The 26,977-nt window shown below is 50.3% G+C and overlaps 1 protein-coding gene across 5 annotated transcripts in view; it reads right to left on the reverse strand.

Moving 5' to 3' along the window:
* LOC121860490 (pleckstrin homology domain-containing family G member 1-like) overlaps positions 1-26,977 on the reverse strand; it is a 163,546-nt gene that overhangs the window by 52,321 nt on the left and 84,248 nt on the right. For 4 of the 5 annotated variants that reach the window (XM_042357652.1, XM_042357653.1, XM_042357650.1 and 1 more), the window contains exon 3: positions 6,413-6,460. The exons of the other annotated variant lie outside the window; for it this stretch is intronic. In XM_042357652.1, coding sequence (XP_042213586.1) covers positions 6,413-6,460 — 48 coding nt within the window. The remainder of the gene's footprint in view (positions 1-6,412; positions 6,461-26,977) is intronic. 5 annotated transcript variants of the gene reach the window in all.

Consider the following 26,977-nt stretch of genomic DNA (forward strand, 5'->3'; position numbering starts at 1 on the left):
GTGTGTCCAGGGCGTGTGTCCAGGGGCGTGTGTCCAGGGCGTGTGTTCAGGGGTGTGTGTCCAGGGGTGTGTGTGTCCAGGGGCGTGTGTCCAGGGGCGTGTGTTCAGGGTGTGCTGTGGGGTGTGTGTCCAGGGGTGTGTGTGTCAGGGCGTGTGCTCAGGGCGTGTGTCAGGGGTGTGTGGTTCAGGGGTGTGTGTCTGGGTGTGTGTCCAGGGGTGTGTGTCCAGGGGTGTTCAGGGGTGTGTGTCCAGGGGTGTGTGTCCAGGGGTGTGTGTCCAGGGGCGTGTGTCCAGGGGTGTGTGTGTCCAGGGTGTGTGTCCAGGGTGTGTGTCCAGGGGTGTGTGTGTCCAGGGGTGTGTCCAGGGCGTGTGTCCAGGGCGTGTGTCCAGGGGTGTGTCCAGGGGCGTGTGTCCAGGGGCGTGTGTCCAGGGGCGTGTGTCCAGGGTGTGTCCAGGGGCGTGTGTCCAGGGGCGTGTCCAGGGGCGTGTGTCCAGGGGCGTGTGTGTGTCCAGGGGCGTGTGTGTCCAGGGCGTGTGTCCAGGGCGGTGTCCAGGGGCGTGTGTTCAAAGGCGTGTCCAAGGGCGTGTGTTCAAGGTGTGTGTTCAAAGGCGTGTCCAAGGGCGTGTCCAAGGCTGTGTGTGTCCAATAACGTGTGTCCACAGCGTTTGTCCAAGGGCGTGTGTTCAAAGGCGTGTGTCCAGGGCGTGTGTCCAAGGCGTGTCCACAACGTTTGTCCAAGGGCGTGTGCCAAGGACGTGTCCAATAGCGTTGTCCAAGGGCGTGTGTTCAGGACGTGTGTCCAATAGCGTGTGTCCAGGGGCGTGTTCAAAGGCGTGTCCAAGGGCGTGTGTTCAAGGGTGTGTGTCCAAAGGCGTGTCCAAGGGCGTGTGTTCAGGGGTGTGGTTCAAAGGCGTGTCCAAGGGCGCAATTAACGAAAAAATCCAACGTATTTCAGTAGGACTTTACGAACACTTACCAACAAGATTTATTGACCCCTATCTGTTCCACACCACCACCATCACTACCACCACTACCACCACCACCACTACCACCACCATCACTACCACCACTACCACCACCACCACTACCACCACTACCACCACCACCACCACTCACCACCACCACCACCAACGACCACCACCACCACCACCACCACCACCACCATTACCACCACTACCACCACCATCACTACCACCACTACCACACCACCACTACCACCACCACCACCACGACCACGACCACCACCACCATTACCACCACCACACCACGACACTCACCACCACCACCACTACCCACCACGACCACTACCACCACCCTACTACTGCCATTACTAACGCTACTACTACCACCATCACCACTACTACTACTATATTACTCGGTGGTGATGGTGATAGTAGAAATAGTAGTTGTAGTAGTCAGGTTACACCAACACTGCCAAGCTACAAGTTAGTGGTGGTAGGTGGTAGTAGCGGTGATGGTGGTAGGTGGTAAGTGATGGTGGTAGGTGGTATAAGTGATGCTGTTGGCTGCCGCAGAAAACTGGGTGCGGCAAGTGGAGGAGCGGCCAGCTAGCCAGTCGTGTATACGGACTGCGGCTGCGGCGGTGAAGGAGGGAGGGGGAGGAGAACGGGTGAACGTGCGATCACTCCTACCACCCGCAGCCTCCACCATCTGCCGCCACACTTACTTCACCTGCCCCCCCCCACCAACCCCTGCGGCACCACGTTTCACCGCTACCTCCGTTTACCCCCGTTAAAAGTGCCGTCTTATAGGTTTTATAAGTACACAAAGTGAACAAACTGACACAAACCTTTTCTTATTATATAGCAAACAAACAATGTTATTCCCCTCAACAAACACAGATATAACGGACATGTGGATATAACGGACATGTGGATATAACGGACATGTGGATATAACGGACATGTGGATATAACGGACATGTGGATATAACGGACATGTGGATATAAAACGACATGTGGATATAACGGACATGTGGATATAACGGACATGTGGATATAACAGACATGTGGATATAACGGACATGTGGATATAACGGACATGTGGATATAACGGACACAACGGATATAACGGACACAACGGATATAACGGACACACGAGACAAAATGAACCAAATCTCTCATCTTGTTGTGTCTTGTGCCATGATAAGTTGTTGACTCTACCTCCGTGTTTACTCTCCATAATCACTTTGTTTACACCCACTTCACACGTGTCATTGTTTACAAAAGTTATATCTTATGTATATGGTGATGCAGACACGCTCAGGGCCATCATCTCCTCCACCTAACACTCGAGATGATCAAGGTACAACTTCACTGAGGGGAGGGAGGGGGGGTTATTGTCTATTAAGATGTAATATATAGGCTATTTAAGCTATTTATATGTAGGATGGTTGTAATATGTGACTTATGTGTAGATATGTGAGAGGTTATACTACCTCTCCTGCCCCTACCTTCCTCCCATACTCCTCCTCCCCCTCCCCCCCATCTTCTCCCTCCCATACTCCCTCCCTTACCCTCCCCATACTCCTCCTCCTTACCCCCCCCACCTTCCCTCCCATACTCCTCCCTCCTCTTACCCCTACCTTCCTCCCACCCCTCCCCCTTACCCCTACCTTCCCTCCCATACCCTCCCCTGCCCCTACCTTCCTCCCATACCTCCCCTGCCCCTACCTTCCCTCCCATACTCCCTCCCTCCTCTTACCCCCCACCTTCCCTCCCATACTCCCCTCCCTTACCTCCCACTCTTCCCTCCCATACTCCCTCCCCTCCCCCTCCCCCTCCTCCCACCTCTCTACCCCATCCCTCCCCTACCCCTCCTCCTACCCACTCTAACCCACCCCTTCCTCCCCTACTTCCACTACCCCAATCCCCCACTCCTATCTCCCTACCTTCCCCCCCCGGCCAGCACAAGCACATCACTTACTGCCAGGGTTCATATATTGGGTACAGAAATTCACATTAATCATGGGTTTCTGGCCCAACAGCCTCCCTCACTGACTCTTCTCTCTCTCTTCTCTCTCTCTCTCACTCTTTTTCTTTTTACTGTTACACTGGATTGAGTTTCTGTTGCAGTCATGCTTTAGAGAGAGAAGAGAGAGAGAGAGAGAATGTATGCATGTATGTATGTGTATGTGTGTGTGTGTGTGTGTGTGTGTGTGTGTGTGTGTGTGTGTGTGTTGGTAGCAGTGGTGGTGAACACAGTATATCATTACTCGGTGATCTGGTGCATGACTGTCCATGAACTCCTCCTCTCCCCTTCTTCCTTCCTCCTTCTCCTCTCTTCCACTTCCTTCCTCCACCCACCCACCTCTTTCTTTCTTCTCCTTCCCACCCCTCCCTCCTCTTTTTTCTCCTATCCTCCTTCCCTCCCTCTCCCTTCCATCCCTCCCTCAAGACACATTAACACCAACAGCTCTGTACTGTACTACTATAGATAAACATTGCATATTAGAATTACTTTTCATCAATAGCTCATTAACTAGCAGGAATAGTTATCAGTGGCTATTTTGAGGACTATTAGGTTATGTAGTTTCTATTGGGCTTTCTATTTTTTTAAGCTAGTTTGTGGTTCGTGTAGTGAAGATTTCATTTCCTGTTGAGTACGTGAAAGTCTTGAGTACCCCCTGACTTACATACATACATACATACATACATACATACATACATACATACATACATACATACATACATACATACATACATACATACACTCCTGGGCTGACCCACATCCCAAACCCGGTCATCTCACCCAATACAAATAACAACAACAACAAACAAACAAACAAGGAAACACACATCAGGTAGTTATACAGGTAGTCAGGAGTGTTTCAGCCAGACAATAAGTGGAAGCTGATTGGCTCACTCAAAATGCTAACAGGATTGGTGACGCAGGCCCTCCGTCGCTAACCCAATCACCAGTCACTCGTCTATTTCCGCTGTCAGTACAATATCTCTCACACACTCTCTCACACTCACACACACTCTCTCACACTCACTCTCTCACACACACACACTCACACACCTACTCTCTCACACACACACACACACACTCACTCTCACACACTCACTCTCACAATGTCTCAACCAAAATTCATGGTAATAATCCTCACATCATTAAGGAGATATACCACACGACCCAGAGATAAAAGGTACTACCCATCATCCAGGAGATATACCACACGACCCAGGGAGATAAAAGGTACTACCCATCATCCAGGGAGATATAACACACGACCCAGGAGATAAAAGGACTACCCATCATCCAGGAGATATACCACGACCCAGGGAGATAAGAGATACCCATCATACAGGGAGATATACCACACGACCCAGGAGATAAAAGGTACTACCCATCATCCAGGAGATATACCACACACCCAGGGAGATAAGAGATACTACCCATCATACAGGGAGATATACCACACGACCCAGGGAGATAAAAGGTACTACCCATCATCCAGGGAGATATACCACACGACCCAGGGAGATAAAAGGTACTACCCATCATACAGGAGATAAATACACGACCCAGGGAGATAAGACTACCCATCATCCAGGGATATATACCACACGACCCAGGGAGATAAAAAGGTACTACCCATCATCCAGGGAGATATACCACACGACCCAGGGAGATAAAAGGTACTACCCATCATCCAGGGAGATATACCACGACCCAGGGAGATAAGAGATACTACCCATCATACAGGAGATATACCACACGACCCAGGGAGATAAAAGGTACTACCCATCATCCAGGAGAATATACCACACGACCCAGGAGATAAAAAGGTACTACCCATCATCCAGGAGATATACCACACGACCCAGGGAGATAAGAGATACTACCCATCATCCAGGGAGATATACCACACGACCCAGGGAGATATAAGAGATACTACCCATCATCCAGGGAGATATACCACACGACCCAGGGAGATAAAAGGTACTACCCATCATCAGGAGATATACCACGACCCAGGGAGATAAGAGATACTACCCATCATCCAGGAGATATACCACACGACCCAGGGAGATACAAGGTACTACCCATCATCCAGGGAGATATACCACACGACCCAGGGAGATAAAGGTACTACCCATCATCAGGGAGATATACCACGACCCAGGAGATAAGAGATACTACCCATCATCCAGGGAGATATACCACACGACCCAGGGAGATAAGGTACTACCCATCATCCAGGGAGATATACCACACGACCCAGGGAGATAAGAGATACTACCCATCATACAGGAGATATACCACACGACCCAGGGAGATAAAAAAGGTACTACCCATCATCCAGGGAGATATACCACACGACCCAGGAGATAAAGAGATACTACCCATCATCCAGGGAGATATACCACACGACCCAGGGAGATAAGAGATACTACCCATCATACAGGGAGATATACCACACGACCCAGGGAGATACACTTCACCCTGGAGGGAAGGAGGGAGAAGCCGCTGGGGTATAGAGTCAACATCCGCCCTGTGTGTCCAGAAGCTTACTGAGGATCTGGAGGACATATTGAACTTTCTACAATGGCTGGAGTTCCTGTCACAACCCACTCTAGCCCACCACAGCCCACCTACACACCCCACCTACCCACCCTACCTACCCCAACCTGGTCACCCCACCCTATCCACCCACACACACACACACACACACACACACACACACACACATCTTAAGTAATAACATCAATATACTGTATATATATGTAACACAAATATACAACTTACCTGTATAATTATCATCACTACAACTATCTACCACCACTACAACAACAATCTACTTTACCACTACAACAACAATCACCCACCACTACCCCCACACACACACACACACGGCAAAGGGAATAGTTACTGGTAATGACGTCACAAGAGAGAGAGGAGAGCACGTGTACCCATTTGTGACGTCACGTGCACACTCATGACGTCACAAGAGGGAGGGAGAGCACGTGTACCCATTTGTGACGTCACGTGTACACTCATGACGTCACACACACAAACTAACACCATGCGTGGGTGACAAGGAGAAGGAAGGGGGCGTGCACGTGACAGTAGGTGGGATAGGGCGTGTGGAAGGGGGCGTGGCAGGTGGATAGGCGTGACAAGTGGAAAAGCGTGGCAGGTGGATAGATGGAGATACGTAACTAATCTAGATGGACGAGGGATGGGATAGGGAGGGTGGGGATTAAGGGAGTGTAAGGGAGGGTAAGGGGGTAAGGGGGACTATAACATGGGCTGGGGAAGGAAATTAAGGGGTGTAAGAGGGGTAAGGGGGAATTAAGGGGGGTAAGGGGGAAAAAGGGATGGACTGGGGAAATAAGGGGTTGTAAGGGAGGTAAGGGGGGATTAAGGGGGCCTAAACTGTACCTGAAAGTTCTGAAGTGAAGTCAATATCAGGAGGCAGGAAGACACATCCTGAAAACCACAGGAAGAATACATGTTCAGGAGGCTATGTATACACCCCATGTGTACACCCTCACCCCTTGTGTACACCTTCACCCCCTGTGTACACCTTTAACCCTTGTGTACACCTTCACCCCTTGTATACACCTTCACCCCTCGTGTACACCTTCACCCCTTGTGTACACCTTCACCCCCTGTGTACACCTTTAACCCTTGTGTACACCTTTACCCCCTGTGTGCACCTTCACCCCTTGTATACACCTTCACCCCTTGTGTACACCTTCACCCCTTGTGTACACCTTCACTCCCTGTGTACACCTTTACCCCCTGTGTACACCTTTACCCCTTGTGTACACCTTCACCCCATGTGTACACCTTCACCCCATGTGTACACCTTCACCCCATGTGTACACCCCTTGTATACACACACATATAAACGTGTAATATATGAAAATTTATATTCCATTAAAATTTATATAACATCAATATATATAAATCTTATAAGTGAGGGAAGTTTTAAGTAAATATAAGTAGAAATAAGTGAAAAAAATACTGTTGACATCAATAAACACTTGAGTCATGTTTTAAGAAAGTTTGTAATTTGAAAGTATATATTACGGAACGTGCCGTAGTATAAAGTAACATAACACACCAAGTAACACACAACACACCAAGTAACACAACACACCAGGTAAACCATAACGTTTTAAGTAACATGCAAATCATTAAGAAACACACAAATACTTAAGTAACACACCAAGTACCAAGTAACACACAACACACCAAGTAACACACAACACAAACGTTCTAGTGGTACCTCACCTGTCACTTACTTAATGAGCGAGAATACAGGTGTCATCAGCCTCTCAGGACAGGTAAGTATACATACCCCTTCCACCTAGTATACATACCCCTTCCTCCTAGTATACATACCCCTTCCACCTAGTATACATACCCCTTCCACCTAGTATACATACCCCTTCCTCCTAGTATACATACCCTTCCTCTATTATACCCTTACCCTTCCACCTAGTATACATACCCTTCACTCCTGGTATACACCCTTCCTCTATTATGCATACCCTTCCTCCTAGTATACACTCATTTACTGTCACATACCCCTTCCTCCTAGTATACATACCTTCCTCCTGTGCCATACCTCTTCCACCTAATTACATACCCCTTCCTCACCATTGCCATGCCTTCCTCCTGAGTATACATACTTGGCTGCCTGTGTACATGCCCTTCCTCTGGTATACATACCCCTTCCTCCTAGGTATACATACCCTTCCTCCTAGTATACATACTTATCCTCTAGTCCCATACATACCCCTTCCACCTAGTATACATACCCTTCCTCCTAGTATACATACCCCTTCACTCTATGCATACCCCTTCCTCTAGTATACATACCCTTCCTCCTACCCTTCCACCCCTAGTATACATACCCTTCCTCCTGTGTGTGCCCTTCCTCTAGTATACATACCCCTTCCTCCTAGTATACATACCCCTTCCTCCTAGTATACATACCCCTTCCTCCTAGTATACATACCCTTCCTCCTAGTATACATGCCTTCCACCTAGTATACATACCCTTCATCCTGGGTATACATACCCCTTCCACCTAGTATACATACCCCTTCCTCCTAGTATACATACCCCTTCCACCTGGCATGTCTTCAGGGCCTAAATCACGTGTCCTCTCCCAGCCATTATCCACTCCTCCCTCCTGCCCACTGTCTATCTCTTGTCATTTCCTCCACTTAATGTCCTTCTTCCTCTCCCTCCTCCTCTTCCTCCATTCGTCCTTCTCCATCTTCTCTTGTTGCCTCCCTCCCACTTATTCCTCTTAGCTCCTCTTCCTCCACCTAATCAATACCGCTCTCTCTCTCTCTCAACTGTACTTTCCTCACTTCCCCTTCTCTCACTAATCCTCCTCCCCTCTCTCTTCCCCCTCCCCTCACCCCTTCTAGTACTTCCCCCCCTCTCCTCCCCTCCTTTATGCTTCTAGTACTTCCCCCTCTCCCTCCCTCACCCCCTTCTAGTACTTCCCCCCTCTCCCCTCCTCACCCCTTCCTAATTACTTCCCCCCTCTCACCCTCACCCCCTTCTAGTATTTATTCTTCCTCCTTACCCCCTCCACGTACTTTCCTCCCGCACCTGAGTAGCACCTCACCCCCCTCCCCACCATCTGGGCACCATCACACCGTGGTATGCAAATAGCTTTCTGAGGTTCCGGCAGCGCCACAAGGGTTGGTTCACCCCTTAGCCACCCACCCTTAACCCACCCCCCCCCCTTAACCCCACACCTCCACCCCCTCTTTCAAGCCGTCCACCTCCTCCTCATCCTCCTTACTGTCTACTCCGCCCCTCACGTCCCCTCATTCTCATTCCAGATTCCTCCACCTCCCCCCCTCCTCTCCCCTCAATCTGTCCTTCCCTTCCCTACATGTCCCCTACCTCACTCCCATCCATCACACCCCTCCCACGCCCCTCACCCCCCCTGCCCCCATCTCGACCACCTGACTGTAATAACTCCTGCAACCGCTACAACAACCAACCCACGTCCTGTGTTTTAAGTCTTTAGAAGTTCACCCCTTAAGACGTTCAACCCTTCCCCCTTAAATCACCCTTTAAGACGTCTAACTCCTTAAGATGTTAAATCCCTTAACCAGTTCACCCCTTAACTTTCTCAGTCACCCTTTACCCCTTGACACAAACACCCCTTACCCCTTATTTCACCCCCTAGGCAGCCGTCACGCTATAACCTAACCAACATTTAACAGAAGTGCGAAAAACATCACCAAAAGACCTGCTTGTTCTGGCCTCGTGTCTTCTGAGAACTTGTCGTGGGTAAGAACAGGGGACGTGGTGGTGTGAGGTGTGTTAGGGGTGTGTTAGGGTGTGTTAGGGTGGTTGTGAGATTAATTGGAATGTCCAGGGTGGTGTAGGAGGTGTGTTAGGGTGGTGTAGGGTGTGTTAAGGAGTGGTGTAGGGTGTGTTATGGTGGCGTAGAGTGCCTATTGGAGGTGGTATGGTATTCGTTGACCGGGAATTGGTGTTATCAGATGAACCACTTGCAGGTGATACAGAACCTCAGTGTGTGTGTGTGTGTGTGTGTGTGTGTGTGTGTGTGTGTGTGTGTGTGTGTGTGTGTGTGTGTCAGTCAGTCAGTCACACACTACCCAGCAACAACCGATAGACTTACACTATTAAGTCACAGTTCATACTTAAGTAATGGTCAAGTCAGTTTAGTCTCTTTGATGTGTAAAATATGTTGACCTTTGACCTCTTGTGTGTGTTACTAACCCCTCCCTCCACCTCAATCAAGGTCAAGAGGTCATGCTGGGTACTGGTGGTGCCCGATATAATGGGTATTCTCTGGGGGTCTTTATTGTGATCTAGATGTATAGTCACCCCCCCTCCCAAACATATATAATCACCCCTCCTGCCCCCTACATAATCCTCCACTACAAACAATCCCCAACAGGCACGTATATACCCCAACACACAAATCCTACTCCCCCTCTCCAACAAGCAATCCCCACCCTCCTCCTTCTAGCCACTCCCTCCCCAACACCCCCAACACGAGCCCCCACCCTCCCCCCACCTCAACATATCCTCACACTAATTTCTCCCCCAAAACACAAGGGACGGGAGACAACCTTCACCACTAATTGAACACGCCAGGACAGCACCTCCCTCAGTACAGTCCCTCAGTCGATTCCTCACAAGATGGCGTCAAAACTGTCCTGAGACTCTCACAACACGAGTAAGTCCATAAAATTAACTTGAAAAAAAATAATGCATTTTCTTTTACATTTACAGGATCGTGTTGTAGGTGAGGTTAGGTTGGGATGGGTTAGGTTGGGTTAGGTTGGGATAGGTTGGGATAGGTTAGGTTGGGATAGGTTAGGTTGGGATAGGTTAGGTTGGGATAGGTTAGGTTAGGGTATGTCTGGCCCTGAACCTCTTCCACTTACCCCTTCACCCCGCACCCCACCCTAGCCTCCCCCAGAGTGCATTATATTACCTAAAACAATCCTGGCTTGTTCCTGTAGCACACACACACACACACATGTACGTTCATAAAATACACACACATATGCTCTCTCTCTCTCCACTTTAAAATTAACCGCCTATTCCCCTTACCCCCACCTCCTACCCTTCAGGCTAAAATCGAGGTATGGAGGGCCCTTAAAACTCCAGCCCTGAAGATTCACACCACTAACAGCCCCAACTGTCCCTTAACCAGGCCATTACCTCGTTGAGCGTGGGAAGAGCCAGCCAGGTGACGAGAAAATGATAGCTTGAGCCATGACTTAATCTACCTGTAATTACCTGAACTATTAAGGGACTTATTAAAGGGTTTTAGGTTGTGTGTTACCTTAAATATTAAAGACACACACACACACACACACACACACACACACACACACACACACACACATCCCCCCCCCTCTCTCTTGCTTGGGGTGACGTCAGCAAGTCGATGGGGATGAAATTACAGCGAGGAAGTAATTAATCCCTTTTGGTGTATTTATCTTGTAATACAACACTGTGGCTCATACACACATGCACATACATACATACATACACACATACATACATACATACATACATACATACATACATACAGGAACATACAAAACTCCTCTCTTCTCCTCTGTCTTCCTCAAATACTCTCCGACTCTCTTTATCTAGTTGTCTCTCCTTCCTTCTTGCCTTTCTTCCCGTCCTTCCTTCCCTCTCCTCCCTCAGGTGGCCGGCGGGTGGTGGTGGGAGACAGACAGACAGCTGAGAGTCAAACACTACACTTCCTGCCTTGTATACCAGGGGCGTGTGGTGGGTGGGTGGGCGTGTGGTGGGTGGGTGGTGGTCATCAGCTGTCATCATCTTCATTATCATTTTTACTTCCTATTATTTGTTACTTCTCTTCTTCTTCTTCTTATCCCTCTTTTCTTCTTCTTAAATATCTCTTTCTGTTTTCTAAGTAGTTGTTTTCTCTCTCTCTCTCTCTCTCTCTCTCTCTCTCTCTCTCTCGTAAATATATCTGGTGATACAGTCACCGTGTGGGAGTGACTTGTACCTGTAATTGTATTTCTTCCTTGACAACAACCTGTGTCCCCCCCTCGTAGCGCCCCTAGTGCCATTCTCCCCCTGTAACCCCCCCCTTAGTGCCCCCTCCTTGTAACCCCCTAGTGCCACCCCCTCCTGTACCAACGCCCCCACGTAGTGCCTCCCCTCTAACACCCCCCAAGTGCCACAGTGCCATCTGGTAAGGCCATCATGACACCTGAGCTTGAAGACGTCTCACACCTCTGGCACTATGCCCCCTACCCCCCTCCCCTAGCAACCAGACAGTGCCAATGCCCAAGTCATCATAACTACCACCACCACAACACAACACACAGAAACAGTGCCAACACTACCCACAACAATGGCACTACCACCACATAACCCCATCACCTCCTCCCCATATGCCCAAGAACCCTCATCTACCCCTCTCTCTCCCCCTCCCCTACCCCTACCTTAACCTACCCCAACTCTGCTCCTTCCCCCATCAACCCCCTCCCTTCCCTCTCCACTTCATCAACCCCTCCTTCCCTCCACTTCATCAACCTCCTTCCCTCCCCAACAACCCCCCACCCCTCCCTCCCCACCGTTAAGTACGTGATAATCTGGGACTTCAACACTGACCTGTATTTCAACTCTTATCACCATACAGCGACGGAATGCGAAATGGAGGAGGAGGAGGAGGAGAATGAGGAGAAACAGAGAAATGAAAATGAGGAAGAGAAGAAGAAGAAGGAGGAGGAGGAGGAGAAGGAAGGAGGTAGTAACAGACAGGACAGCAGGAAGCATAACAAGTAGTGGACGTAACAGCAGGGGGGAGGGGGAGGAGGAGGCGGTACAGGAGGGAGGGCGGTACAGGAGGGGGGGCGGAGGAGGGGAGGGAGGAGTACAGGAGGGAGGGGGGACAGTACAGGAGGGAGGAAGGAGGTACAGAAGGAAGGAGGAGGTACAGAGGGAGGAGGTACAGGAGGAGGGGGACGGTACAGCAGGAGGGAGGGGGACGGTACAGGAGGGAGGGGGACGGTACAGAAGGAGGGGGACAGTACAGGGAGGAGGACAGACAGGAGGGAGGGACGGTACAGGAGGGAGGGGGGTACAGGAGGAAGGAGGGGTACAGGAGGGAGGGGGGACGGGGAGGAGGTACAGGAGGGAGGGAGGACAGGAGGGGGGACAGTACAGGAGGGAGGGGGACAACAGGAGGGACAGGAGAGGGAGGACAGGCAGCAGGAAGGGAGGACAGTACAGGAGGGGGGGACAGGAGGAGGGGGAAGGGTACAGGGGAAGGAGGTGCAGGTACAGGAGGAGGGGGAGGAAGGAGGGGAGGGGGGAGGAGGGAGGAAGGAGGGAGGTACAGGAGGAGCAGGAGGGAGGGACAGGAGGGAAGGAGGGGTACAGGAGGGAGGGGTACAGGGGGAGGGAGGGGGTACAGAGGAGGAGGACAGGGGGGACGGTACAGGAGAAGGAAGAAGGGACAGGAGGGGGGAGGGAGGGGGGATGACAGGAAGGGGGTACAGGAGAGGGACAGGGGGGGGGGGGTTATACAGTGTTGCCCGCAGGAGTGTCCAAAAACTAGTACTACATACCTGTGATCCTGCCTGGTATGTCGTCTGCCTGATACACCTGCTAACTCACTCTACCTGTCACCACTGTACCTGTCACCACTGTACCTCTGTCACCACTGTACCTCTGTCACCACCCTCTGTCATCACTGTACCTGTCACCACTGTACCTCTGTCACCTGTACTCCACCACACTGTACCTCTGTCATCCCACTGTACCTCTGTCACCACTGTACCTGTCACCACTGTACCTCTGTCCTCACTGTACCTCTGTCACCCCTGTACTGTCACCACTGTCACCACTGTCACCACCTGTACCTCTGTCACCACTGTACTCCTGTCACCACTGTACCTCTGTCACCTGTACCCACTGTCACCACTGTACCCTGTCACCACTGTACCTGTCACCACTGTACCTCTGTCACCACTGTACCTCTGTCATTACTGTACCTCTGTCATCACTGTACCTCTGTCACCACTGTACCTCTGTCACCACTGTACCTCTGTCACCACTGTACCTCTGTCACTATTCTACCTGCTGAGCTTAGTACACTTCCCGTCACCACTGTATTTGTCACCATTATCACCATTGTTTCTGTCACAAGTTGTTCCTCTTTCGTTATCAAGTCTCGTTTTATTTATTCTTCGTTATCATTTCTCCCCCACACACCCTATCTGTTGCCCTTCGTTATTAACTCTTTCTACACCCTTTCGTTATCAAGTCTCTCGTTACTCCTTCGTTATTAACTCTTTCTACACCCTTTCGTTATCAAGTCTCTCGTTACTCCTTCGTTATCAAAACCTTACCTCGGAGACAACAAGAACAGGTGAAGAATTATTAGTGTTTTTGTGTTTGGTAAATGTCTTTCTACTTAACACACACACACACACACACACACACACACACACACACACACACACACAGTGAGCCTTGACCATTGACCTCGGGCTGTGAGTCAACATGGGGCCCCTGGTGCTGTGTTTCCCTCCCCTCCCTCCTTCACTCTCTCCCCCTCCTTCTTTCCTCTCTCCTCCTCTCTCTCTTACTTCCTTCCCACTCCTCCTCCTACTCTCTCTTTCTCTCCCTCCATCCCCTGCTGAGGGATGAGGAGGGAGGTGAATCTTCAGATGGGGAAATAAGCTAGAGAGGGCAAATAGATAGATAGATAGATAGATACAGATGGATAGATAGACGGATAGATAGACGGATAGATAGATAGATGGATAGATAGATAAAATACCAAGACCTTGTTTGTACTCTTGTGTGATTGATGAGATGTCTGTCTGCATTGTAACATGAATCCACACACACACACGTGATAGTTTGGGGGGTGTTGCAATGAGCTTAGGACGGTCGTTAAGTAAGGTTAAGACTCGGTGTGGAGGTTGGCACTGGTGGAGGAGGTAGTGGAGGTTGGCACTGGTGGAGGGGTGGAGACAGTGCCACGTTCTGGTATAAAAGTCTTTGATGTGTCAGGTTAGAGAGAGAGAGAGAGAGAGAGAGAGAGAGAGAGAGAGAGAGAGAGGACCATGTACCCAGACACACACACACACACACACGTGCACCAAATATACGACAGAAGTGAACGTCAGTGCTGGCAGATGATGGACGGGCGTTCGTGTCGAGTCAGTGAGAGAGGTGAAAGGGAACGCCAGTCGCTCTTGTTCGCTCGTGCTGGGACTGTATTATGACACACACACACACACAGTAACATATAAATTGGTCACTGTTTATGCTTAGCAGACTATTAAACAAACCAAAAATATCCCTCAATTGTCAAAAATATCTATCAGTAAAGGCAGCACTGAACTGACGAAACACTGGTTGTCAACATTGGATGAGGTGAAGACCCATTCTAAACCCTCCCTCTCCCTGTCTCCCTTCCTCCCTCACAATCTCCCTTCCTCCCTGCTGTGTTAACCCAACACAGCAGGGACCCACTGTTACTGTGTTAACCCCAGGACGCTACACTACCCCTCTGCTTTCCTCCTGCTGACTGGGTAATACAATGAACGTGGGAGGATGTGTGTATGGATAAGATGGTTACTCACACCTTCCACCACACCCCTACCACCACTACCACACCCCTACCACCCTCACCACCACACACACATCCCTACCACCACCACCACCACTACCACCACCACTACCAGCCATACCAAGACCATGTCATCAGCAGACACTAGACGAGACACTTGGCGGGGTACCAGCTTACTCCCCCCTGGTGAGGTGCCTGGCAACCTAGTCCCTCATTCTAAACCTTCAATTGTCTAACACACACACACACACACACACACACACACACACACACACACACACACACACACACACACACACACACACACACACACACACACACACACACACACACACACACACACTTTGATCAGTGCCAGTACGAGGAGTTCTACCGTCTGGCGCTATACTCTCTCTCTCTCTCTCTCTCTCTCTCTCTCTCTCTCTCTCTCTCTCTCTCTCTCTTTCTCTCTCTACCCTACAGCTGGACGCATATGGCTCGTATACGCTTGACGAACGTTCGCCAGTCTTTAGGGTGCTTAGTTATGTTCTATTAAAAAAAACATCGCCAGCACAGGCATTCATAAGCGCTTGAAGTTCCTCTCTACCTTGAAGTATACGCCAAGCTAAAAGGTGTACAGTACAGGTGTAGGTGTACAGTACAGGTGTAGGTGTACAGTACAGGTGTAGGTGTACAGTACAGGTGTAGGCGTACAGTACACCTTCACCCGTTTGTCTTAGGGGCTTCAGTGCGCCTTAAAAGGAATATAGCGTCGCGTGTTATGGCGTACAGGCGCGAGACAGTCAAGTAGCTGACAAGAAGCACATAACAGTCTCCGCCCTTGTGTTATTATGGCGTGACCCTACTTGACCCATGCCCTCCTACACCCCACGTCCCCTGCCCTAAACCCATGCCCCTTGCCCTCCTACACCCACACCCCACGCCCCCTTATGCTTTCTTGTGTAATAGTGCCACTTAAGGTCGGGTGCCATAACAGTGCCAGTGTTGGTTAGGTTGGCTCAGGCTTCCTTTGTTCTTGTTGTGGGCTGTGAGTGAACGCCAGGCGATGTTGTTTACTCGTGCTGGCGGTGGATGGTAGTAAGAAAGGAAGTGGTAACGTGGGGTGTGTGTGTGTGTGTGTGTGTGTGTGTGTGTGTGTGTGTGTGTGTGTGTGTGTGTGTCACCGCCCTGGACTCAACAATGTCGTGATAAAAGGCTTTAGGGCGCCTTCAAGTACCACTCAAGGGTAAGACTGGAGGGCTGAATGACCTGTTTCTCCAGTGTCAAGGGTGACGTCTGTCTCCCCGTCGCCACGCTATCAAGTCACCCTCGACGGTCCACCTTAGAGGGCGTGTAAGAGTGAAGGTACAAGGCGCGGGTGGTAAGGAGGGGGCGTGGGGAGAGGTGGACCCTGTGGTAGCATCTGAGACAGTGAGAGAAACGTGGCGCCAGGCAGACCACACACACACACACACACACACACACACACACACACACACACACACACACACACGACTTAATAAACAAACACAGGTAAAGAGAGAGAGGCACTCCCTCACCACACAGCAGAGAACAAGAGCGCCTGTTTATTACCCAAGGGAACAAATGGAAGGTGATACCCTCCCTCCCTCCCTCCTTCACCCGTGGGAAGTCTACAGCGACCAAACACTTAACTCATCCCCTGAAAATATATAAATAAAACAAAAATAAAAACAACAATAATAATAATAAAAATAGCAACAATAATAATAGTTAAAGTGAATTAATATTACTTTCTATTATATCCTTCCATAGTGCTTAAGTAACGTTCTCTCCAGCATCTTGTACTTATAAACGCGTTTACGCATTTTACGCCGTTTACGCACATTAGCGACACACTGATCAATCCATGTAGCAGAGAGCTGAGAGATGGAGCAGATCACTTAGCGAGTTAACGCCGCAATTAGCACCTGGTGGTAACTCCCCCCCCCCCAAGCACACCTGAGGATTATCGCCAGGTATCTTATCGCCAGGTGAGTGATCGGGGTGATAACTCACGTAATCTTTTGATGTTAGTGTTCAGATTGTTGTTGTTGTTGTTGTTGTTGTTGTTATTGTTGTTGTTGTTGTTGTTGTAGTCTTGTTGTTTTTGTTGTTGGACAGTGTTATTGTTGTTGTTGTTGTTGTTGTACAGTGTTGTTGTTGGTGTGCAAATTGTTAGTTACCTGTGACGTCACCCCAGGACCCATATACCTGTGAACACTTACCTTGATCCTGACCTACTATGACGTCACCCCAGGACCCATATACCTGTGAACACTTACCTTGATCCTGACCTACTATGACGTCACCCAGGACCCATATACCTGTGAACACTACATGATCCTGACCTACTATGACGTCTTGGGACCCATATACCTGTGAACACTTACCTTGATCCTGACCTACTATGACGTCACCCCAGGACCCATATACCTGTGAACACTTACCTTGATCCTGACCTACTATGACGTCACCCAGGACCCATATACCTGTGAACACTTACCTTGATCCTGACCTACTATGACGTCACCCAGGACCCATATACCTGTGAACACTTACCTTGATCCTGACCTACTATGACGTCACCCAGGACCCATATACCTGTGAACACTTACCTTGATCCTGACCTACTATGACGTCACCCCAGGACCCATATACCTGTGAACACTTACCTTGCACCTGGACCCCAACACACACACGCCACTCAAACTCACCTGTGGAACAAAACAAAACCCTAATTAATTCTAAACCACAAATAACAAAGAGAAAATAAAAACTTCACACATCCATTATTCATTTACAATTTGTTATTCATATTCTTGTAGTGAGGATCATTATTTATTATGGTTATTATTATTATTTAAAGGTGACAGGGTTGCCAACTGTGTTATTATTAGGGAGACAGGTGTACCAACCCTACAGAAGGGATTAGGAAGCCTTTAATCTCCTTGTCTTAATCAACGTTGTAGTTATCCTCCTTCTCTCTCTCTCTCTCCCTCTATCTACCTTCTCTCCTCCTCCTATTAACTCTCTCTCCCTCCATCTTACTATATACCCCCCTTACCCCCCACACACACTAGTCAACAGGAAGGGTGGGGTGGTCGTCAGTAAGGGGAGCAGTACGGAAAGTAAAAACTGAGGGAGGGAAGGAGAGAGGGAGGAAGGGAAAGATAATTAGTGGATGTGATGGAGGTTGTAGTGATGGAGGGAGTAAGGAGGAAATAGTGAGGTGCTGGGGAGAATATAGTGAGGGCCGGTGGTGACGAGGGACACACACACACACACACACACACACACACACACACACACACACACACACACACACACACACACACACACACACTGTTAATGTTCTGGGTGTTGGGACATAAATATTTATACAATGACAGCACAGTAACAGGGAGAGGGGACGGCTTTGGTCATGACATACTATACACAATCAAAGGGGTGGATGTTGGCTCTCTCTCTCTCTCTCTCTCTCTCTCTCTCTCTCTCTCTCTCCAGTATACACGCCCACAGTTAAGGTAAACGGACAGATTGTTGAAAATAACCAACACTACCAAATGTAAACAAACACAAACAGCCCCAATTCAGACAGACATTACCCGCTCCATGGACAGGTTCCCCTTCCCTTACACACACATACATATCCACCCACACACATACATACTGCTCCCCCCCCATACACCACATACTGGCCCCTTAAACACACAAACAAACCTCCTTACACACAAACACATCCACCCACCCACACACACAGTCGTCGGCACCTTTGAAGCAACAGTACCCAGAGCCAGGTGAGGCCTACCCCCCAAGAAACAGGTATATAGTTCAACAGGTAAAAAGAGTAATTACCTCCAGCCTACCACCTCTATCTCACACCTGCCAGTCACCCCAAACACCTCCTGATTGTTCCCCTCACACCTTGAAACCTTGATATATGATATATTAATCACACTCACACTCACTCACACACACACACACACTCACACACACACACACACACACACACACACACACACACACAGTCATACGTTGTTAAGTTACTCACAACAACAAAGAAAAAGAAGAACACATACCACAACGAAACACTCTACCACCATCACCATCATCACCCACCACCTCCACCCACCCCACCACCACCTCCACCCACCCCCTCACCACCACCCTCCACCCACCATCACCACCACCCCACCCACCCTCACCACCACCATCACCACCATCTCCACCCACCTCACCACCATCTCCACCCACCCTCACCACCAACCATCACCACCTCACCACCACCTCCAACCCACTCACCACCCCACCATCACCACCCCCACCACCACCTCCCACTCCACCTCACCACCACCCACCAACCCCACCAACCAACCACCAACCCCACCACCAACCCACCCACCCCCACCACCACCATCACCACCCCACACCACACCTCCACCCACCCCACCACCACCCCACCACCACCCCCACCACCACCATCACCAACCTCACCACCACCTCCACCCACCCCACCACCACCATCACCACCCTCACCCACCACCTCCACCCAACTCACCACCACCATCACCACCCCCACCACCACCCACTCCACCACCCCACCACCACCTCCACCCACCCTCACCACCACCCCTCACCCTCACCACCTCCATCAACCCACCACCCACCCACCACCATCTCACCACCACCACTCCACCAACCTCACCACCACCTCCACCCAACCTCACCACACCACCATCACCACCCCCCACCACCACCTCCAACCCCAACCCCCACCCACCCAACCCAACCCCACCACCACCCAACCCCACCACCACCATCACCACCCCCACCAACCACCCACCCACCCCACCACCACCATCACCACCCCACCACCACACCTCCACCCAACCCCCACACCACCCACCATCACCACCTCACCACCACCATCACCCACCCCCACCACCACCTCCACCCACCCCTCACCCACCACCATCACCAATCTCACCACCACCTCCACCCACCTCACCACCACCATCACCACCCTCACCACCAATCTAACCCACCTCACCACCACCATCACCAACCTCACCACCACCACCACCAACCCCCACCACACCCACCCACACCCCCACCAACCATCACCAACCCCACCACCACCCAACTCCAACCCACCCACCACCAACCCCAACCACCACCCCATCACCCACCCCCACCACCCACCCCAACCCCACCACCAACCACCCCACCCCACCCACCCACCCCACCACCACCCACCCACCACCACCACCCACCCACCCCTCACCACCCCACCTCCACCCACCCTCACCACCACCCCCCACCCACCACCTCCACCCACCCCTCACCACCACCTCCACCCACCTCACCACCACCTCCACCCACCCCTCACCACCACCTCCACCCACCCTCACCACCACCACCATCACCACCCTCACTACCCACCCAACCCCACCACCACCACCCACCACCACCACCAACCCACCCACCATCACCACCATCCTCCACCCACCACCACCACCTCCACCCACCACTCCACCCACCCCACACCATCCCACCCTCACCCCACCACCCTCCACCCACCCCCTCACCACCACACCTCCACCCACCCCCTCACCGCCATCTCCACCCACCCTCACTACCACCTCCACCCACCATCACCACCACCTCCACCCACCACTCACCACCACCTCCACCCACCATCACCACCATCCCACCCACCCCACCACCATCTCCACCCACCCCTCACCACCACCTCCACCCACCCTCACCACCATCTCCACCCACCCTCACCACCACCTCCACCAGCAGGTATATAGACCAGCAGACACCAGGAGTCACCTATACACCTGTCTGGCCCCGCTAAAAGCTCTGAGTTACCTTATCACCGCCCCTTTCACCAGGTAAAAGGCGCTCACCTCTGATTGATTATACCTGCTTAATCACCCCTGTGTCTCCCTTCAACCTAACCCTAACCTTAAACCTAACCCAACCTAACCTTACCAACCTAACCTAACCTTACCTAACCTAACCCACCCTAACCTACTCTCCCTCCCTCTCTCTCTCTCTCTCCACTTCTACCCTCCTGAAGCCCTCATCCTGCATCTCGCACCTGCATCTACCTGTAACCACTGTAACCATCTGCATTCACCTGCATCCACCTGCACCACCTGCATCCACCTGCATTCCACCTGCAACCACTGCATCTACCTGCATCTCACCTGCATCTACCTGTAACCAATTCTGCATCCACCATATTCACCAACCACCTGTATCCACCTGCATCTACCTGCATCTGACCCTGCATCCACCTGCATCTACCTGTAATCACCTGTATCTACCTGTAACCACCTGCATCTAATCTGTCACTGTATCTACCTGTATCCACCTGTAACTACCTGTATCTACCTGTAATCCTGCATCTACCTGTACCACTGTATTCAATTGCATCTGCCTCTACCTGTAACCACCTGCATCTACCTGCATCTACCTGTATCCACCTGCATCTACCTGTAACCACCTGTATCTACCTGCATCTACCTGTATTCACCTGTAACTACTCCTGCATCTACCTGTATCTACCTGTAACCACCTGTAACTCTCAAATCAACTATAACAATAACAACACCATCACAACCCTTGATAAAATAACGCCTCTGATAAACGTTAACCCAGACAGACAGATATTCACTTGAACCTCTCGAGGCTCACTGAGGGTAATAGATATAAAACGAATGTAAATAGAGATGTATTTTGAAAGGCATTACATGGCGTCAAGACCTGTAATACTGTAACTAGTTCAGTGAGAGACGGGGGACGATTTCAAGTGAGCAATAACTGATGGGAGGTAGGGAATGGGAGGGGGGGAGAGGGAGGGGGAGAGAGGTGGGAGGGGTAGAGAGGTAGGGGAGGGGTAGAGAGAGTGGGAGGGGGAGAGAGGAGGGAGGCTATGTGGTCAAGCTACCCATGGACAAAAGATCTCCAGTGTCTCTTCTCTCCCCCTCCCTCCCCTCCCCCTCACCCCACACCTCACCTCTCTGGCGCCCACAGTATTATCAGGAGGAGGTGTTGGCCAAGTGCTGGCGCTGCCTTGAGTCAACACCTTATTGCGTTGCAACCACTACTACTACTACTACTACTACTACTACTACTACTACTACTACTACTACTTTTTAACGTGGTCTCCATCCTACCCTATGTACACCTTCGCCGCCATTTTATTACCTTAAAATTAAATGCCTAGTACATAAGTAGATATCCACTACTACTACTACCATCTTACACCAGCACATCCACACACTTATCTAGGCTCACCTACGACAATCTTAACGCACACACACACACACACCACTACCACTATTCCCACCACCACCACTATTCCCACCACCACCACCCCACCACCACCATACCACTCATCACCACCACTACTCCCACTCTCCACCACTACTCCCACTCACCACCACTACTCCCACTCACCACCACTACCACCCACAAATCGAGCAGATGTCACAAATGGCAGTAGTAAGTGAGGAAGAGGAGAATCTGTCTCCTAGTGTGGTCCTCTGATCATTGTGTGTTAGTCTCTGATGGTTCTCTAGAGGCGACGACCCCCCACACACCATTTGGACGACCCCTAGAGACTTACCACTATCATCCCTTCTCATTTCCCTCACCCCCCCACCTCCTCACCTCCACCCCACACCAAATAATAATAGATAGTATGTAATAATAATACACAGCCACCGCACAGGACCTTCACAGACACGAGCGAGGGGGAGGGGGTGAGAGGGTGAGGGAGGGTGGGGGTGAGGTGAGGGATGAGGGATGAGGGGTGGTATCTGATCATAAGGGAGGTGCGTGACAGCTGGCTAGGTCAAGTAAGTAACATAAGACGGCCCCAGAATCATACTCTCACACGTGCACCGGTGACCGACTGACCGTCTCTGGGTGGAGTGGGGGGGTGAGTGAGGTGAAGTGAAGGAGGTGGGGGAAGAGGAGGAAGGGAGGGTGGAGGAGAAGGAGGAAAGGAAAGGAAGGAGGGAGAGAAGATGAAGGAGGAGAAGGAGGAGAAGGAAGGTCGTGTTTGTATTGAGAAAGAGAAAAGTAGTAGAGGTGATGTTGGTACTGCCTCACCCCCCTCCTTCCTCCATTTACCAACTGTTTCTCACTAACACAAAATGTTTTTTCCTATCTCCATTACCTCCCTCCCTTCATTCTTACCTCACATCCTCCCTCTACCCTTTGTCCCTTTCCTTACCCCCAATACCCCTTTGTTACACCCCATACCCCCACTTAACTCTCTATTACCATGTTGTCACCCCCTCTCTTACCCCCCACCACTCTACCTCCCCCCACCATTCTACCCCCCACCACCACTACCTCCCCACCCTCACCTCCCCACCACCACTCACCTCCCCCACCACCCTCTACCTCCCCACCACCACTCTACCTCCCCCCACCTTCCCCCCACCACCACTCTACCTCCCCACCATCAACTCCCCCCCCACCACTCTACCTTCCCCACCACCACTCTACCTCCCCCACCACTCTACATCCCCTTCTCCTCCTCTCCCCTCAATTCCTCACTGAAAAATATAATAATAATATGTAATAATAAAAACAACAACATACTTTAAATAACAACAAACAATTACAAAACAAATAAAATAAACCCAGAAAAATAAAATAAAAAAATAAAAACAACAAATAACAAAAACAGTAAATAACAACTAATTCCGCCTCATCTGCCACCGTCTGCCAAGAGGTGATTTAAGACAACTGTGGCAGGTAAGGCAGGTGAGACGGGAACCAGCGGTCAATGTGCCGCTTATTGTGACCGTGGTCTGGTTTACGGCTCTACTGGACACACACACACACACGCACACACACACACACACAGGGGATCAACACACCACGATTCATATTTTTATTATTATTCTTATTATTATTATTATTATGAGGTGGGTTGGGTCGGATGGTGCTTGGGTGGGTTGGGTTGGGTTAGCCTGGGTGGGGTGGGGTGAGTGAGTGCTGCGCCACCCTACTTTTTAATTTAATTGATAATTAAGTCATAAGATACGGCCATGGGGTTATTTTCGATCCATGACTGATTGGGTATTACTCTCTCTTTTTTTTTTCTCTCTCTCTCTCTCTCTCTCTCTCTCTCTCTCTCTCTCTCTCTCTTCCTCATTCATCAAGGTCTTTTTCTCACTTCTCCTCCATTTATCTCTCTCTTTTCTCTTCCCCTCTTCTAACAACCTCTCCTTGTCCTCAATTTTCCTGTCTTTTCTTCAATCTTTATCTAACCCCTCCCTCCCTTCCTTCCTTCCTCTCCCTCCTCCTTCCCTTCCCTCACCCTTTCTCCTCTTTCCTCACCTTCCCTCCTCCCTTCTTTCCTATCCTCTTCTTCCTTCCCTTACCCCCATCCTCCTTCCTCACCTTTCTCCCTCCCCTCACCTCCTCCTCCTTCCTTTCCCTCGGCGTGACCATAACGTCCCACAGAGAGGAAATGTGTTTACACTATCTGGGGGAAACACACTTAAGTGAGGGTTGCCCTTGGATGTGTTTGCAGCTACGGAGAAGGGAAGAGAGGGAGAAGAGGAAAGAGGAAGGGGTAGGAGGTGGCTAAACAGAGGTGTGGGAGGGAGTATAATGAGAGGAAGGTGAGAAGGAAGAGGTAGGTAGGAAAGGAGGCAGTATAGGAAGTAGTGGTGGGGTCGTCTGAAGAGGAGGGAGGGGGTGAAGTGAGTATGAGTTATATTTCCGGTTGAGTTTTAGTAGTTAACACACACACACACACACACACACACACACATCTACTGCATTTTCGTAGAAAAAAAAAAAGACCTTTAGCTTCCCTACCACTATCAGACAACCACCACTACCACAATTACCACTACCAGCAGCACAACAGACCACCACCACACCCCTGACATAAACCAGAACGTGTTGTGACGTGAGGACCCCCCCCCACCCCTTCTTCCTGCACGTGGCTCCACCTCCCCATCAACAGCACGTGGTCACCCCCCAACCACACTAGTACTAAACACTGTATTATGGTCCCCTCTCTTTCTCTCTCCACATCCAGCTGGTCCTAGGCAGCCGTTCAACAGAAACGCCACTTAACCGTCCAGCGACCCCTTACACACACACACACACACACACATTTCTCATTTACTCAATTACTAGTTCTCTCTCTCTCTCTCTCTCTCTCTCTCTCTCTCTCTCTCTCTCTCTCTCTCTCTCTCCATTATCCTCACCCCTACCTCCTCTTTTATCAATAACTCTCCCTCTCTCACCCAATCACTGTCCCTCTCTCCCTACCCTTCCTTACTACTTTCCCTCACCATCCTCTCACTCACGGGGACCCTCTCACCCCTCCCTCACACCCTCTCCTCGTCAGCTGTGTAACAAGACATCAATCATCTCTTCACTCGGTTGCCTCTACTTAGATAATTATCAGTGAAATAATTTAGAGAGAGAGTTTAGGGTGATTAATCGTGAAATATCTCTCCTTAACATAATTTCCTACGTGGATATTAATTATTATATTTGTTCACTCATACATACATACATACATACATAAAATATCCACCACACACACATACATATCTTTCCTTCACATACCTACCTAGCATCTCTCTCTCTCTCTCTCTCGTGGTGATACAGCGTGGCGTTACCTGGACAGCCCGACTCAATGTGCTAATATGCAAATGAGGTCAATTTTGGTTTTAGTACCCCGTCCTTCCTAATGTTTACCTCACTCATCCTCACCTGCCTGCCCCTACCCCCCCCTCCCCCTCTCTCATCTAACTCCCCTATTCCTCCTGGTGGTGGTAGAGATGGAGGGTAGTGTGGTAGGTAGTAGTGGTGTACCCCTCCCCCCACCCCAATACTACACCGCAGCAGCTGCAGCCAAAATCAACACCCCTCTCTCTCCCCTCCCTTCTTCCTTCCTCTTTCTCATGTCTTTATATCTTTCTTCCTCTTTTATTCTTCTCGTCTTCCTTCCTTCCCTTAACCCCTCCTTCCTTCTCCTTACCTCCTCCCCTCCCCCTACCTACCCTCTTCCTCCTCCCCTGCACTACCCATACCTTCATCCCCTACCCTCCCCTCCCTCCCTCATCCCCCCCTATCACACCCTCCCCTATGACGCTCAAATTACCTTTACACTGCAACAAATGGTTCATTGCATTCAAGGCCCCCCCCCCTTAACACGTGTTCTCTATCCTCTCCCCTTTAATCTTCACCCCTTAATAAGTCAATATTTACCCCTTTATCCACTGAAGTGTACTGAAGAAACCCCCTTAAATCTTTGACCCTTTGGCCACCTAAGACTCCACCCCTTTAACCACCTAAATCTCCACCCCTTAACCACCTAATACTCCACCCCTTTGACCACCTAAATCTCCACCCCTTTGACCACCTAAATCTCCACCCCTTAACCACCTAATACTCCACCCCTTTGACCAAAAACTCCACCCCTTTGACCACCTAAATCTCCACCCCTTAACCACCTAAATCTCCACCCCTTTGACCACCTAAAACTCCATCCCTTTGACCCCCTAATACTCCACCCCTTCCCTTCAAATCCACCTCCAAACCCCTACAACATCTCTCTCCAATCCATCCCCTCCTATCCACTCATTTATCCACGGTTCTTCTCCTATCCACTCCTTCACACCCATTTATTCACGTTTTTCCTCCCATTCAACCGGTTATTTGTGGGTCATTAGCGCGTAATTACCCAGGTGTAACATTAATTACCTCCAGGTATATTAATTTTAATACCTGGAAAATGATGCAGGGTCAATTAAGCTTAGAATGAGGTCAATTAGGCTTGAAATGGGGTTAATTAG

The sequence above is a fragment of the Homarus americanus genome, unplaced genomic scaffold (genome assembly GCF_018991925.1).
Source record: "Homarus americanus isolate GMGI-L3 unplaced genomic scaffold, GMGI_Hamer_2.0 scaffold22232, whole genome shotgun sequence".
NCBI classification, from domain to species: domain Eukaryota; kingdom Metazoa; phylum Arthropoda; class Malacostraca; order Decapoda; family Nephropidae; genus Homarus; species Homarus americanus.